We start from the raw sequence: 16,201 nt of genomic DNA on the forward strand, positions 1-16,201 counted from the left end.
TGAATTACGCTGAAATTAATTATGCTGCGTTTTCTGACTAGCTACAATTGGAGTGCCCTTGGTCAGGACGTCAATGACATGGCGACGCGTTTTTGCGAAATCGTTTGCAGCTGGCTCGTAACGAATACTCCACAAAGGAAACCTCCAATGTCTTCAGCTCGGAGCACTCCACTCCTTCGTGTCCTACGGCGCGACAAAAATTCCTGCCAACGTAAATTACGCCGTCGACGAACTCTTGAAACCATACACAACTTTCAACTCGCTAACAGTGCATACCGCAGCCTTAACCGTGCCCTCTACAAATCATATGTGCTTCGTGTCCAGACAAACCTGCGTATGAATCCAAGGAGTTTCTGGATGTATGTCAATTCCAGACGAAAAACTGCAGATATTCCGTTTAAGATGTTCTCGGGCGTTCAGGAGTTGTCCTCTGTTCCTGAAATGTGTGATTTATTTTCAAAACACTTTGCATCGGTGTTTGTCGCCGATGCAGCCAACCCGTCAGAAGCCTAGAGAGCTGCAGCTAACGTTCCAGAGAGTTTAATAGACTTGGGACCATTCGTCGTTACATCACAGATGGTTGAGACATGGCTTTATGCCAGGACGCTCGGTTAGCACCAATCTTCTCGAGTTCTCATCGTTTTGTGTCAACCGTCTAGACTCTAGATGAACGTGCTCAAGTTGATGCTATCTACATCAACATTGAAGCCGTTTTCAATCGAATTGACCACTGCATCCTACTGAGAGAACTTTCGCGTCTTGGTGCCTCTGAAGGATCCATCATCTGCCTGAGGTCTTACCTTCCTGGAAGAACACTCCGTGTCAAATTCCTGTCTTACACTTTATCTCCGTTTTTTTGTTTGATGTGTTGCTTATTCTAAAGGGTGTGTCACATCAAATTGCATCACGGAAAACTGTAGAAATTTAATTTGTAGGAATTATATCTTCAGCTTTCGCTTATAATCAGATAAGAGTATATAGATCACGTTGGCCATGCTTCACTGTCAATTTTTCGTAAATTTGGAAAAATGTCGTCGAACGAAAAAGAGCGTCGTGAATTAATCCTGCACACTCATTTCGAGAATCCGGAGTTGTCACATCGGGACATCGGTAAGGTGCTGGGAATCGTCCAATCCACGGTCAGCAGAGTACTAAAACGATACTTCGAGAACCTAACCATCGACCGGAAGGTGAAGAACGGCAAAAATGGATGCTCCGTCAGTGAAAAAGATCACAAGCGCGTAGTTAAGCAGTTTAGACGTGATCCGAGAAGTTCGGTCCGGGATGTCGCCAATAAGCTGAATTTGTCAAGTTCATTCGTCCAGCGGACCAAGCAGCGGGAGGGCCTGCGTATATACAAGGTACAGAAGGCTCCTAACCGCGACGAAAGGCAAAACATGGTGGGGAAGACGCGAGCCCGGAAGCTGTACACCGAAATGCTAACGAAGGCACATTGCCTGGTAATGGACGACGAAACCTACGTCAAAGCGGACTTTCGTCAGCTGCCGGGCCTTCTCCGCAGTGGACAAATTCAGCGTTCCGGAGGAGATTCGCAAGCAGAAATTATCCAAGTTTGCCAAAAAGTACATGGTGTGGCAAGCGATCTGCTCTTGCGGAAAGCGGAGCGCCCCCTTCGTGAGTGCCTACAGAAGCGCTTACTACCACTATTGAAGCAGCACGAGGGCCCGACCATCTTCTGGCCGGATCTCGATTCGTGCCACTATTCAAAGGACGTGTTGGAGTGGTACGAAGCCAACGGGGTCACCTTCGTGCCAAAGGAAATGAACCCTCCCAACGCGCCGGAGCTTCGCCCAATAGAGAAATATTGGGCGATTATGAAGCAGGCCCTCCGGAAGAACCCAAAAGTTGTCAAATCGAAGGCGGACTTCAAGAGAAAATGGATTTCTGTTCAAAAAAAACTACAACCTGACGTTGTACAGAACCTTATGGACGGGGTAAAGAGGAAGGTGCGAGCATACGGGCTTGGGCTCGAAGTATGAATAAAAAGAAAATGCCAAAAGTTGTTTAATAGTTTTTATTTTACTGTCTAAAATTTTCAAAAGGATCGGTCTACTGGGCGAATTTCTACAGCGTTTTTTCCGTGATGCAATTTGATGTGACACACCCTTTAGTATCTGACTGTGTGTCGATCTATGCAGACGACTTGAAATCTATCTAGCCATCAAAACTCTCCAGGATTGCCGTCGGTTATAGAGCCTGCTTGACCAGTTCGTGAGTTGGTATCGCCTGAATACACTAACCATCAGCATAACTAGTTGTGTCATCACGAATTTCTATCGAAAAAGACAACCAATTATATTCGACTACACGACCGATGATTCCATCTTGGAAAAAGTCAGTCAGGTCAACGACTTGTGGGTAGCTCTCGACCCTAAGCTCACCTTCGACTCACACCGATCTACATTGATATCCAACGCCAATCGTCAGCATGGGTTTACTTCGCACATGTGGATCGTCATGATTGAACAGATTCAAAAATGGTTCATCCGTAGAGCCAAATCTTGAAATAACGTTATTCGGGAACCTTTCGATGGGCCGCTGGCCCGACAGAATCACCACTCTTTGTTTTGTAAACAAATCAGAAGTTACATTTCATCCAAGTTTAACCACTGTCAGAGAACAGTGTTAAGTCTTCCTATCAACGAAATGGATAACCCTATAATTGTGGGTAAGTGGCCACTCACCATTTCCAGTTTAGTTTGAACATAATAAATAATCATGCGAAACTCGTTCCATTTTGATTTAAGATTGTAGCAAAAAGAAAGAACTTATACAATCAGCAGCATGTGCAAGATGCAAACGGGGCAACAAATAGCAAAAGTATAATTGATGGTGGATGATATAATTCTTCTTATGTGCATTGCGTTTTTTTTAAGTTTGATGGTCCACCTAAACTTTCTACGCCCTCCACAAGTTTTACTGCATAAGTTTGCCCATGGCAAAACAAACTGCTATACCATTACGATATGCACAAGTGCCTTGGTTTGTCAGAATGCTCATAAAACTGCTAATTAAATTCAAATTATCCACATATGAATTCATTTGTCTTGCTGGAATGGTAAAGCTTAGGATATGATATTGAATGTCTGGTCATTTTTATTCGAGCGGGGTTGATACAGAAGATAGCAAATTTTGTATTGCATGAACATATGATGTGTAATCGACCTCAAAAACCTTGAGTGGCTTAACTGAGATATATAGTTCGTTGCAGTTCTGCTGAACGAACGAATTATGTGTACTTCCCCAGCTGTCCAAAATGTGGCTCAGATACGTGTAAGATAATCGCTGTCGTACCAACTGCCGAAGGGGCACTAGAACCTTCTTTAATAATCTGATAAAATTTATAACTGGCAGAGGATATACAAATTACAGCGTCATTTAAATTTCATGCTGCAGCAGCGAATGGATGCCTTCTCACGGTAGTAAATAGAACAACATCGATCGCTCATAAGAAGTAGCAAGACTGCTGCTGCTGCTGCTGCTGATGCCGATGACGAGGGGCAGGATCGATCAGAGCACATCCATCAACTACCAGCAATTGTTTTTCGAGATCTGATTTTGAATATAAGATATTTATAAAGAAAAGTATGTGCACCGCGCGCGGTAGGGAAAATCTTTACGCTTGTTTTTTTCTCGCTCTCCTCCTGCTCTGATAGGGGAGCTCGAGGGCACTCTCCGCTTTACATCCAACCATAACATTCCACGCAACTGCTGTCTGGAGTTGGAATCTGTGTGTACTTGGCCGAATCAACCCTTTTATCTCGTGCTCGACAACAACACGTAACGGAATGATCGTTTGCCAACAATTCTCGTTCATTTCGATCAAATATGTTGAGAAAAGTTGTAAATTTGAGTAAAATGTTATTTTTACTATGAGATTATAAGACTACTACCTACCAAAATTTGTTGTATGTTGTAATTTTGTGTTGTTCATACACAAATTACGTAATTCGTGAAGGGGGTGGGATCAAGAACGCGTTATTTATTACTTTTTCATATCTCAATTTACTTAACAGAGAGTTCGACTAACAACTCATTCAACTAACGATAAAATGGAACGGCACAAAATTTAACATTTGACTGAATGATATCCTTTGTGATCCTCATCTTTCTAAATCTCACCGACAAACTCTTATCCTTTTACCCTTCAAGATATTTTAGTTAAACTTTAAAAAAGAGATGTAGGGGTAGTGGGGGCAAATTGGTCATGGGGAGCAAAGTGGTCAGTGTAGTGCTAGTCACCTTAAGTTTGAAGAATTTAATGACTTTTGAGTCACCCTGTTCTTCAGTAGAGCTGTCGCATGTCAAAATACAAATAAAAACAGAAATTACTCTCTTGATAGCCATTCGGCCGTAGTTCTGTGCGGATGGTATCTAAGGAATTTCTCGTGAAATTTATTTTATTCAATCTGATATGTTGGACATATAATGAGTTTGGACGACTGTTCACATATTCTGGAAGAGGTGAACAGATATTTTGTTTAATTTCAGCGATTAATTAGCATTAAAATGATCTTGATGTTTGGGGGCAGAATGGTCATAGGTGAATAACAACTTACAATGTTCTGTTTACTGAAGCTGATATACCTTATCACATTCTGCTCTTGAAAAAGATCCTTTTGTGGCTTTGACCCTGGATTAATATGCCACTCCAACCAATCCAAGCCTTATGTTTATGTGTACGTTATGTGTTTCTTACTACGTTTTTGTATGCAAGAGAAAACTTAAATTGAGACTGTAGGTGAATAGGCCAAGCTTATTTCATACATGTATCTACTATATCAAATATGATTCGAACAAATTTGGACGACGGAAAACGCATAAATCTATCCAATTTAGCTTGATATGTACCACTTTGCCCCCACTAGGTGACCATTTTACCTCCAAGCAAAAAAAAAGTTCAATTTTTCACCTTTTTTCTAATGATGACAAGTGTAATATTTTGAATTTTTATAGTAAAAGCCGTTTGCTATCTTGAAGAACAATGAGTTGAACTATAATATTCTTCGAGAAACGGGAATTGAATCGGTATGTGGGCACTGAAAATGGGCATATTCCTTAGGGTGACCACTATGCCCCCACTTCCCCTATTAGTTGGGGAAGTGGCTCCCGTGCCCAGTGGCTAGATTCTCACATATCAGCTTCAGGTTCGATTGTCTTTCTGACAAGAGATTCTTTCACCAAGTGAAGTAGCACTAACGATCCTAACGTTCCTAATGTTCGCCTTCTTAACGTAGTGGTATTTATTGCCTAATTTTTATTAGTACACCCATACCTCGCTTTACGTCCTACACCCAAAATTGATTTTTGGGATTTTTGGGATTTATATATATATATATATATATATATATATATATATATATATATATATATATATATATATATATATATATATATATATAAATTGATTTCTGTCTGTATGCTGTCTGTCCGGCCGGGGAAGGTTTTCGTGATAGTTTGAGACCCCTCTCCCATCTCTAGGGGGGTGCAATAAATGTTTCTATGGTAGTTAGACTCTCCACCCCCCCCCACCTCCCTATCTAACGAACTCAAATTTGGCATTTGGAGGTTTTAGGGTGCAATGTTCCTATGGTGGTTAGACACTCCTCCCGCTCTGTAAGGGTGGGCTGTCATACAAATGAAACACAAATTTATGCATATCTCGAAAATTAAACAAGCAAATGAAGCCAAATTTGGCATGTGAAGGTTTTACGGGGCACGAAACGTTTCTATGGTGAATACACTCCTGCCCCTCTCTAAGGGGGGCTGCTATACAAACGAAACACTAACTTCTGCATTACTCGAGAACTAAACAAGCACAATTTGGGATGTGATGGATTTTTGGGTATGAGAAATGTTTCTATGATGGTATGACACCCCTCCCTCCTCTGGAATGGAGAGGGGGTCCCATAAAAATATTACACATGTTTCAACCAAAAATATTCCAACCAAACATGACAATTGAAAATTTTCGGAAAACTCTGAATGTAAAAGAAAAATTCGGAAAATTAAATTTCCATATGTCCTACAATTACATAGTGACAAGTGCTGTTAGTCCATTTGATGTTTGCCCGTGCAAAATTGATCTTTGTTCGAAACTGGAAATGGATTTTAATGTGATGAAATGCACTCCTATATCTTCTTCTATCTATACCAATAAAAAGTATCGCCGAATGTGTTGATAAGAGCAGAACTCGAGGAAGGAATTGTCCCATTTAGGGTTGTCTTTATTCTATCATATTTTCTGTATAAAACATTTATTCCATGTAACAGAGAAACATGTTATTTGCAAGTGGGTGAAAAATCTTGAATGAGAATTATTTCTGAAAATAATCTGATATTATAATGATGAGTTTTGTTAGAAATACTAACAACCACTTTTTTTTAATGTTTTACGACCACTTTTCACGAAATTCTGAGAAACACTATATCGGTTTGGCATGGAATGTATAACAACATTTGAAAAGCAATTTCATTATATACTGTAAGTATTTTTGTTGTCGGTGATTTGTTGTCGGTGATTTCAACCTGGCTTCAATCAACTGGACCAAGAATGATACAGGATTCTACCACTTTCGCATCAATGGCTCTAGTACAACATCTCTAGTAACATCTTTGCTGGACTGCTATAATACCGCTGATCTTCAGCAATTGAATGGGGTCTTCAATGACAACAACAGATTACTCGATCTTTGTTTCGTCAGCCGCGAACTTGCCTCTAATTGCGCGGTTCTTGAGGCACTCGAACCACTAGTCAAACGAAGCAGACGTCATCCACCGCTGCAAGTAACATTACGTTTCCGTCAGGCTTGTTCGTTTCGTAGTACAATAGACACCGTTTCCTACGATTATCGTAAAGCTGACTTCGAGGGAATGATCGCTTTTTTTGATCATATCAACTGGGACGATGAATTTCGAGATTGTGACGCGAACGCAGCCTCATCCGTTTTGACGTAGGACTACGTCTTTCATTTCTATACCGGGGTGTAAAATCAAAGTTTCGAAAACGAAAGCGTTACGCCGGAGACCGAGATTTTGAGTGTTAATAGCTCCTAAACAACTGAACGAAATGGTATGATAAACACTTCATTCGAAAGATAAAATGTCTACGCGTTCTATACTTGTTACTTTCTGATCCAAAAACTTGTTTCAATAGTCTTAAATTTGCTTTCAAAACAGGCTATTGAAATCACCAATCGGTATATAAGCGAGCGCCGCTCGGAAATCCACTCAGTTCTAATTGAACAGCGATTGGAGCATGTTGTCGCTGTTGTGGTGAAGCTCTTCATTTATCATGAAAGCGCGGATGAACGGTGTCACCAAGAGCCTGTTTGTGCACCTTAGGCCAGAAGGGAATCCATCAGGAGGAGAGTGATGCTACAAACGGTTCCCCAGGAAGATCTCGAAGCAGCCGCTACACACACACACATACACGCACGGAATTCTTTCCGTTTGGATCGAGAAAGATCCGGAAAATAATCTGCCAGTTCCTCTAGGAATTTAAAAATACATTCATGTGAAAGAGTTTATTTGAATGTTTTCACTGTGTAACACTGTGACCAAATATGTTTCAATCAAGTGCTATTAACCACTGGTGGGCTTCCAGTATCGAGAAAAATGTGGAAATATCTAATCGTTACTGAAAATAATCTGCCAGTTCCTCTGGGAATTTAAAATTACATTCATATGAAAGAGTTTATTTTAATGTTTTCTGTCCATGTAACACTGTGACCAAATATATTAGGTTTTGTGATTTTTCAATCAATCGCAATCAACAGGATAGCTTCTGAAGATTATTCTTCCCAATCAGTAGGATATTTCCGTATCCAATATTGGATGCATAAAACCTTGTGCCTCCAACGTAACGCTCTCGTTTTCGAAGTTCTCCAAATATTCATTCATTCAGAATGAATTCAGATTCAACTTCATACAAATGATCTCTAAATCAACGATAGTCCTACGTCACCCTTGCGGTTATACCATAGATATAACCCACTTCCTGTTTTTTCGAATATTGTTGTTTATGCAATCGATCAGATCGTACCAAAGAAAATTCCGTCCCCACCTATTAACGCACCTTGGTCCAATCTTCGACTGATGCGACTAAAGTCATATAAACGTGCTGCTTTAAAGAAATTTTGCAAACAGCGTACGGTCGTGTCAAAACGGAATTATAACAACGTCAACAAACAGTATAAGCTTTACCAAGCCCATCAACGTGAACTTCAAAACAAGCTTAAAGTGAATCTGAAAAGTTTCTGGAGACACGTGAATGATCAACGGAAAGAGTCAGGATTACCTTCTTCTATGTTCAATGCAGATCAAGATGCAACGGATACTGTGGGAATTGCTGATCTGTTCCGGTCGCAATTTAGCAGTGTTTTCGTCAACGAACATTTGTCTAGAGACCATATATCAGCTGCCGCTAGTGAGGTTCCTATACATCGTGACATTGGGTCGCATCCGCCAATTTCGGGTGATGACGTACGGAAAGCTAGCCTCCGTCTCAAGAACTCTGTCTCCGTTGGTCCAGACGGAATACCTTCGCTCGTCATTAAGAATTGCATTGAAGTTTTGTTCTCACCATTAGCATCGATCTTCAACCTCTCGTTGAATTTTCCCCGAGATCTGGATGTTCTCGTTCGTTTTTCCTATATTCAAAAAGGGTGATAAGCAATCGGTTACGAACTATCGAGGTATCGCTGCTTTATGTGCAGTCTCTAAACTATTTGAACTGTTGGTGCTGGATTATTTGAAGTACAATTGTTCCAGCTACATTGCCTCCGAGCAACACGGGTTTATGCCGAAGAGATCAGCTGCTACAAATCTCGTACAATACACCTCTTCAATCATACGCGAGATGGTAAAGGGACATCAAGTCGACGCTATTTACACCGATCTCTCGGCTGCATTTGATAAAATTAATCATGACATTGCAATTGCCAAGTTAGAGATACTTGGCTTCCACGGTTCTCTTCTTAATTGGCCTCGCTCATTTATTACCGGTCGACATATGGCAGTCAAAATAGGTGATCATATTTCCGAATCGTTTCCAGTATCTTCTGGCGTGCCTCAGGGTAGTCATCTAGGACCCTTCATCTTTTTACTTTATTTGAACGACGTTTATTTTTCAATTCATTGCATGAAGCTGTCTTACGCCGACGATTTCAAATTGTATTCTGTTATAAAGGACCGAGGTGACGCTTTATTTCTGCAGCAGGAGTTATACGTTTTCGTTGATTGGTGTCACAAGAACAGAATGGTGCTAAACGCCTCAAAATGTGCAGTTATCACGTTCTGCAGGAAAAAATCGCCAATCTGTTTCGCATATTGCCTGACGGATCATATTATCAATCGTGAGTCAAACATCAAAGACTTGGGTGTCATACTTGATTCGAAACTAACCTTTAAGGATCAGGTTGATTACATTTCCGCCAAGGCGTCAAGTCAACTCGGTTTCATATTTCGGTTCGCCAAAGAATGCAGGAATGTTTCTTGTTTGAAAGCTCTCTACTCATCTTTGGTTCGCTCAACACTGGAGTACTGCTCGGTAGTATGGGCTCCTTTTTACGGTAACAGTGTGAATCGCATCAAATCCATCCAACGAAAATTCGTACGGTTTGCTCTTCGTTGGTTACCTTAGAGGAATCGGCTCAATCTTCCAGATTATAAATGCCGATGCATTTTGATGGACCTACAGTTACTAAGCGTTCGCCGCGACGTTTCAAAATCTATATTTATCGCTGATCTGTTGCAGTCTGATATTGATTGTGGTGCATTATTGCAACAACTGAACATCAACATCAGACGCGTGAATCTACGTTCTTACTATTTTTTAAACGTCCCAGTCTTTCCTACGAACTACGGTGCAAATGAGCCGATAACCGGCATGTGCAAGGCGTTCAATAAGTGTTACAATTGTTTCGATTTTAATGTGTCCCTGTTAGGCTTAAGAATTTGTTTTACGGTGTTCTTCTTATTAATTGATTGTTTTTGTATCCAGGCCTTTTTAATGTGTTCGCGTTTAGTTTAAGATTAGGTTTAGGTAAATGTATCTGTAGGATTTTATGTAGTATGTTGATACGTAAAAGATGAGGTTTTTTTCCCTCCTTTTCCCTCCAATAAAGAACAGAACAGAAAAAAAGCAAAAAATGAAAATATTAAAATTAAGGTTCTTTTGAGATAACTATATCGGATAACGGATACAACGAATCGAAGTGTCGGTACAGTCCTATATACTATTCTTATATTATTGGTGTTTGTATATTTACACAAAATTTTGTCTACACTACAATGCGTCAAATTGACGCATATCCGTAGAGATAGGTATACCACATAGAGAATTTCGATATTTCAACACTTTTGAAGAAAATAGACTTCAATATATATTTACCTCGGGGGCCTCCGTAGCCACATTGGTTGCGCGTTCGCTTAGTAAGCGATCGATCGTGAGTTCGAAACTCAGGGCCCTCATTGACCATCTTTGTGTTGTTACAGAATAACTACGTCCACGCAACAATCATCAGCGATGGAGATCGATCCACGGTCGAAATATGATCGATTCATCCATACAACTGCTCTGCTCTGCAAGACACATCGGGCTGCTGTTCTATAAATAACTCAACAATGATCAATCAACTGTCTCCGCTGTCCGGTCTAACTGGATAATGGAAGAACAGATAGAAAACTCTTACGCCTAAATGGCTGCTACCGTGTAAAAGTGTACCATATGGAATGGTATAGAAGGGAATACTCTAACGCCGAAAAATGGCAACTGTGTAATGTGCTAATTATAGATATGATAACCATGTGACATGTACACGATTAAAATTCGGCTCTGTTACAACTAAAATGCCAATGAGCCTAAAATAAATAAAAGGAACAAAAAAAAAATATATATTTACCTCGATCAATGAATAAAAGTCATTACAAGCAATGCAATAAAAATGCAATCATTTTTTGTAATTTTCCTCATTAAATTCGAAATGCGTCAAAATGACGCGTCCCGTGAACTAGTGTTATAAATGTGTTTATTTCTTTCTAAAATTTAACGCCTAATTTACTTCATGTGCGTCTGTCGTTTCTCTAAATATAGTATAAACTTATGAAGAGTCGAATATCAGGCCGCCGGATATCCGGCTATCTGGCCTCGAAGCTGGCCGGATATCCGTTGTCCGGTACCACTATCGATGACATACTCTTCGAATGACATAATAATATCAACTCCAATGAAGTTTTCGGGCATATCTGTCGTTTTTCAATCGGCGTATGAGTTGTGTTTACTGTCTTCGTACTTGAGGCCGAATAGAGCTGCATCCGAAATCGGGCCCGAAACTAAAGTATTTCATACTTTAGTTTCGAATTTTAATTTACTTTCGATTTCTTTGAAATCTTCGCCTCGGTGTCGAGACGAACCGACGAGATATGCTATGAAAAACATGATCCTACTGATATTTCTGAATTGTTCCGCGTCGATATAGCGCTGTGACATTTTACTTCCAATAGAACGAACGAACAAACATTTCATGTGTGTTTTTCGAATGATGATACGCACCGTCATTTCCGGCAGCATAAACGTCAAACACACTTTTGTTCAAATCGTTTCCTTCCTTCTATTTTATCGTTCACATTCGATAAACTTATTTTTTTTAGATTAGTTATTTTTTTATTTTAATACTAAAATATCCACTATAAATAATTCATACGGCAGAATAACATTCGCCGGGTTAACTTGTATTCTATACTTTTTTAATCTTTTCGAATACAAAGTTTCAAGCCACTTGAAGAGTTGCTTGACCTCCGCTTCTTGTCTGTCCAACAAATAGAATTTCCCAATGAAATGCACCTTATCGCAGTGAAAGAAACTGATTGATGTACATGTGCATTTGATTGCTCCTGTGCTACTCTTAGACACGAGAGATGGAGCAGCATCAACCAGTGCAGAAAAGACGGATGCCCGCAGGAATTTGCGCAATCCGGCGCCGTTCAGCTGCTTGATTTTAATCTCGGACGCTGCTATTGATTAATGTATTTTATTACCCCTGATACGCGAAATTTATCAAGTTGAAATCGAGAAATTCATCGCAAACAATTTCAGCACTCCAGGCTAGGATGCAGAAGCACAACAGCAGCAAATGCAATGATATAAAATATCTATCAAATCTGACGCCCCGTGGGGAAAAACCTATCTGACTATATACATTGCAGTTCACATAGGGCAAAGGGGGGTAAATTCGATGTTCTTTTGTCATCAAATTTGGGATATCTCTGGGATCAGTAAATGGATATATATGATTTTTGAGCAACTTTCAAAGAACAATGTGTATTAAATTTTATTTCCTTCCTCTCTTTCTATTTTTTTACAGATAGCATCGAATCATCAAACATGTCGCACCCACAACGGAGAGGTGCGCCAGTCGAGTGTCCTCTAGCATCCCTGGGGCGCAATTCACCGTCAATGGATGCCCTCCAATATCACCATCCATTGAGCTCCAGTCCGCTCGATCCGCAAGCTTATCAAATGTCACGAAAATCACCCATTCTCGGCATTGATTCCAATATTTACACCGCTGAAACGAGCCTCGTGACCAATCACGCAAACTCGAACGGATGCAAGAAGGAAAAAGTGTTAGAAAATGGCATCATGCTATCTAGGAGCTCATCGTCATCGATTGAGCAAAATACTTCCTTTCTACATCAGCCGCCCCCACCGACAGTCAATAGACGGGTAGATTACCGCCCGTTACGACCCAGAACATACACTCCAATAGATGCCCTCCTCACAAACACTTATCAACATCATCAAAGGTTGTCACCGGTTATGATGAACATCCAGCGAAATCACGTAAACTACCAACCAGAGGAGCAAGCACTCACTTCGCTCTCGGAGGCGGATCGTTATTTTCTGGAGGAGAAAATGGATTCGCTCTACATTCAAGGTGCCATTCGACGAAACGCCAACACTCCGTCCAGCCTAACAAGGAACCAATCTAGCAGTAGCACCGAGCGCTACTATTTGGAAAACGAAAACATCGATGTGATCTACAACTTCTGTCACTCCACGGCAGGTGTCGCGGCACTCAACTCGCACAATTCCTCCTCGAAGGCTTCCTCCAGCCATAACGATTGTCTGGATTCTAGTTCACCGAACCTGCTGCGCCGTACATCCAGTCCGGAAACCAGCGGGTCCGATCGGTACCTCATCGATAGGATACGAAGCTCTCCCGCGTATCACCGAAGAGGCGCTCGGCTTGGCCAGCCGGTGAATGTGAATTCTGCAGATTTTGTTGATGGCAGGTAAGTTGTCGCAATTCCACACCAACTAGATTCTTAAAGTAGCGCAATAATCACCTCTTACAGTATGCCCTATAGCAAAATTTAAATTCATTATATTATTTCCAAAACTTTTTCAAACTTTGAAAGTGAATTGTTTTTTTCGACTATTAATTCAATAAAGATCTACCCTCTTGATTACATTCTCTAGGCGCAATATCGAGAGTATACCTTAGTAACATTCTATACTATACTATTACGACGGATTGCTTCGATGAATCCATCATCGTGCCCCCCGATGCTGTTTTTTTATCCCTTTTGTTTATTTTAGGCTCATTAGCATTTTAGCTTCTTCTTCTTTCTTTGTTTTTAAGAGGCTTTAAACTTTGAAGTTAATTCGCCTCTATCGCATTTTAGCTGTAACAGAGACGTATTTTAATCGTGTACATGTCACATGTTTATCATATCTATAATTAGCACATTACACAGTTGCCATTTTTCGGCGTTAGAGTATTTCCTTCAATACCATGGCATATGGTACACATTTACACAGTAGCCATTTAGGCGTAAGAGTTTCCCTTCTGTTCTTCCATTATCCAGTTAGACCGGACAGCGGAGACAGTTGATTAATCATTGTTGAGTTATTTATAGAACAGCAGCCCGATGTGTCTTGCAGAGCAGAGCAGTTGTATGGATGAATCGATCTTATTTCGACCGTGGATCGATCTCCATCGCTGATGGTTGTTGCGTGGACGCAGTTATTCTCTAACAACGCAAAGATGGTCAATGAGGGCCCTGAGTTTTGAACTCACGATCGATCGCTTATTAAGCGAACGCGCAACCAATGTGGCTACGGTCCCCTCCCGATGCAGTTGTTGTTATCAAATAACCGAAATAACCAATATCAGATTATCATTATCATTGACTTGATAGTGAAAAGAAACAGCATTCGAAGTAAATTTGATTTTGATTATTATATAGCTAATTATTATAATTGAAAAACCTACTTACAGACTAGAAATTGAAATACCCTATAATATTAAATTTGTGATGCTACACTGGTGCGACAGTCAAAATTGATTCGAACCAATAAATTTACAGCTTTGAGCTGATATCATCGGGAGCCCTGGTGATTTCCTCTACGAAGTCCTCGAAACAGTAAACCCAACCCCAAGGACGTAACAATCTCAATGAATTCGAACATGAACACGCAGGGCTCGTTTGTTTGTCAGACTCGATCGAAAACTCGAGCAACTCGACAAGCTTCAGCTAGTTCACCGTTCACCGGAGTCGAAAGAAGATGGGTTTGAATGATGGGTGATCAACATCGAACATGGAGAGGATTTCGATTGCGTGGAATGTACTCGGCCCAACAGTGCGGATTTGTATATGGGACAAAGCGGAAAATGCATGCTTCGGTACCATTTCTCATGTGCGAAAGTGGACGTAGTTACAGTGCGATCCAGAGACTTCATATGTGTTCCTCCGTCACGTGCATGCTATAGGACTGGAATGTCTGGCACGCCAAGTTTCCGCAGAGCAGCAATGGTTGGAAGACGAAAGGTGTCTGCGGGAGAAACTGGAAGAAGAAAAGTTGCAGAAGTTGGAGCAAATAGTCGAGAAGGCGATGAACGAAAAACTTCAACGTGAAAAATAATACTTGGCTCGAAAGCTTGAGTTGCTTCGCCAGCAGGATGAAGATGCGGACAGTATGCGGAGCATACGAATTAACGTTGAAGCTTGGTTCAACCAACAAGTGATGCCTGGTTCGATCGAAAATAAGTCAAATCAACCAGTACCCGTTCAATCCGTGGAACCGGTAGGATCATCGACTCCTCTAGAAATTAGTGAAGCCGCCGATGAAGACCCGAATAGAGCACAGGCCGATGTCGCAAATGTTGTCCTCGTTCCTCGCACCACCGATAGTATTTGCATCGAGGAAATCCCATGTTGATGCTGTAGAGTCGCAGTCCCACCGTCAAATACAACATACTGCCAACACGACAAATATACCGCTAGTTATGCCGTTTGTCAGATTGCTGGACATCAGCGAACAGATCCCGAAATCGTCAAAGGTAGATGTACACCCGAAGATGACTGGAAATCACGTTCCATATCTAGAATGGCAACGCGAAACGAGTGAGAAGCATAATCCAGCTTGTCCAGCAGGAAGAGCTCCGTCGTCGAGAACAGCGAGAATAGGAGCTGACGAATTTTCTGAAGCGCGTGCAGGACAGACATCGAATGGAAGAAATATTCCAACAGCAGCGCCAGAATGAGGAGAAAGAGCTTCAACGTCGAGAACAACGTGAGCAGGAGTTGACCAACGTACTGAAGCGTGCAGAGGATCAACGTGAACAGGACAAACAACATCTGTTGCAAATCGAAGCTGCGTAGTGGAAGCAACACGAGATTAGAAAGCAGTACCAGTAGAAAAAATACGACCTTGTGAAACGATTCAAACAACTGGAACAGCAATGCCTTGTGGAGAGAGGGAAACGAGACGAAGTGAAGCAACAATTTATGGCGCAGGAACAAGATCTTCTTGAGCAACTTAAGTCGTTACGCATGCAGAGCAAACAACAATCGGCAGCAGAACAGTATAGGGACCATTTCAGTATGACGCACCAGATACAACCCAGCAGAAAGGAGTTACTGTGAGTGACTACCCGTAAACGATTCCGAACGGAGTAGAGAGAGTAGGGACATACTCCATACACCATATGTACCTCCAAGACTAGGGTAGCCTTTTCCTCCTGTTGTCGATCCGTTAGGACCCCCAAATATACATTCAAACCCCTTTGAAGTTATTGAACATCGACAGGATCCTACACCTCATCAGTTGACAGCGAGGCAAGTTGGCTCAAGAGAGCTTCCCGTTTTCAGTGGGGATCCCATCGAGGGGCCT

The 16,201-nt window shown here is 41.2% G+C and overlaps 1 protein-coding gene across 2 annotated transcripts in view; it reads left to right on the plus strand.

The window, feature by feature from the left end:
- The window catches only part of LOC129777133 (uncharacterized), a 133,228-nt gene that overhangs the window by 96,570 nt on the left and 20,457 nt on the right, over window positions 1-16,201 (plus strand). For both annotated transcript variants that reach the window (XM_055783212.1, XM_055783213.1), the window contains one exon: window positions 12,387-13,317. In XM_055783212.1, coding sequence (XP_055639187.1) covers window positions 12,387-13,317 — 931 coding nt within the window. The remainder of the gene's footprint in view (window positions 1-12,386; window positions 13,318-16,201) is intronic.

Source organism: Toxorhynchites rutilus, chromosome 3 (genome assembly GCF_029784135.1).
Source record: "Toxorhynchites rutilus septentrionalis strain SRP chromosome 3, ASM2978413v1, whole genome shotgun sequence".
Classification (NCBI taxonomy): domain Eukaryota; kingdom Metazoa; phylum Arthropoda; class Insecta; order Diptera; family Culicidae; genus Toxorhynchites; species Toxorhynchites rutilus.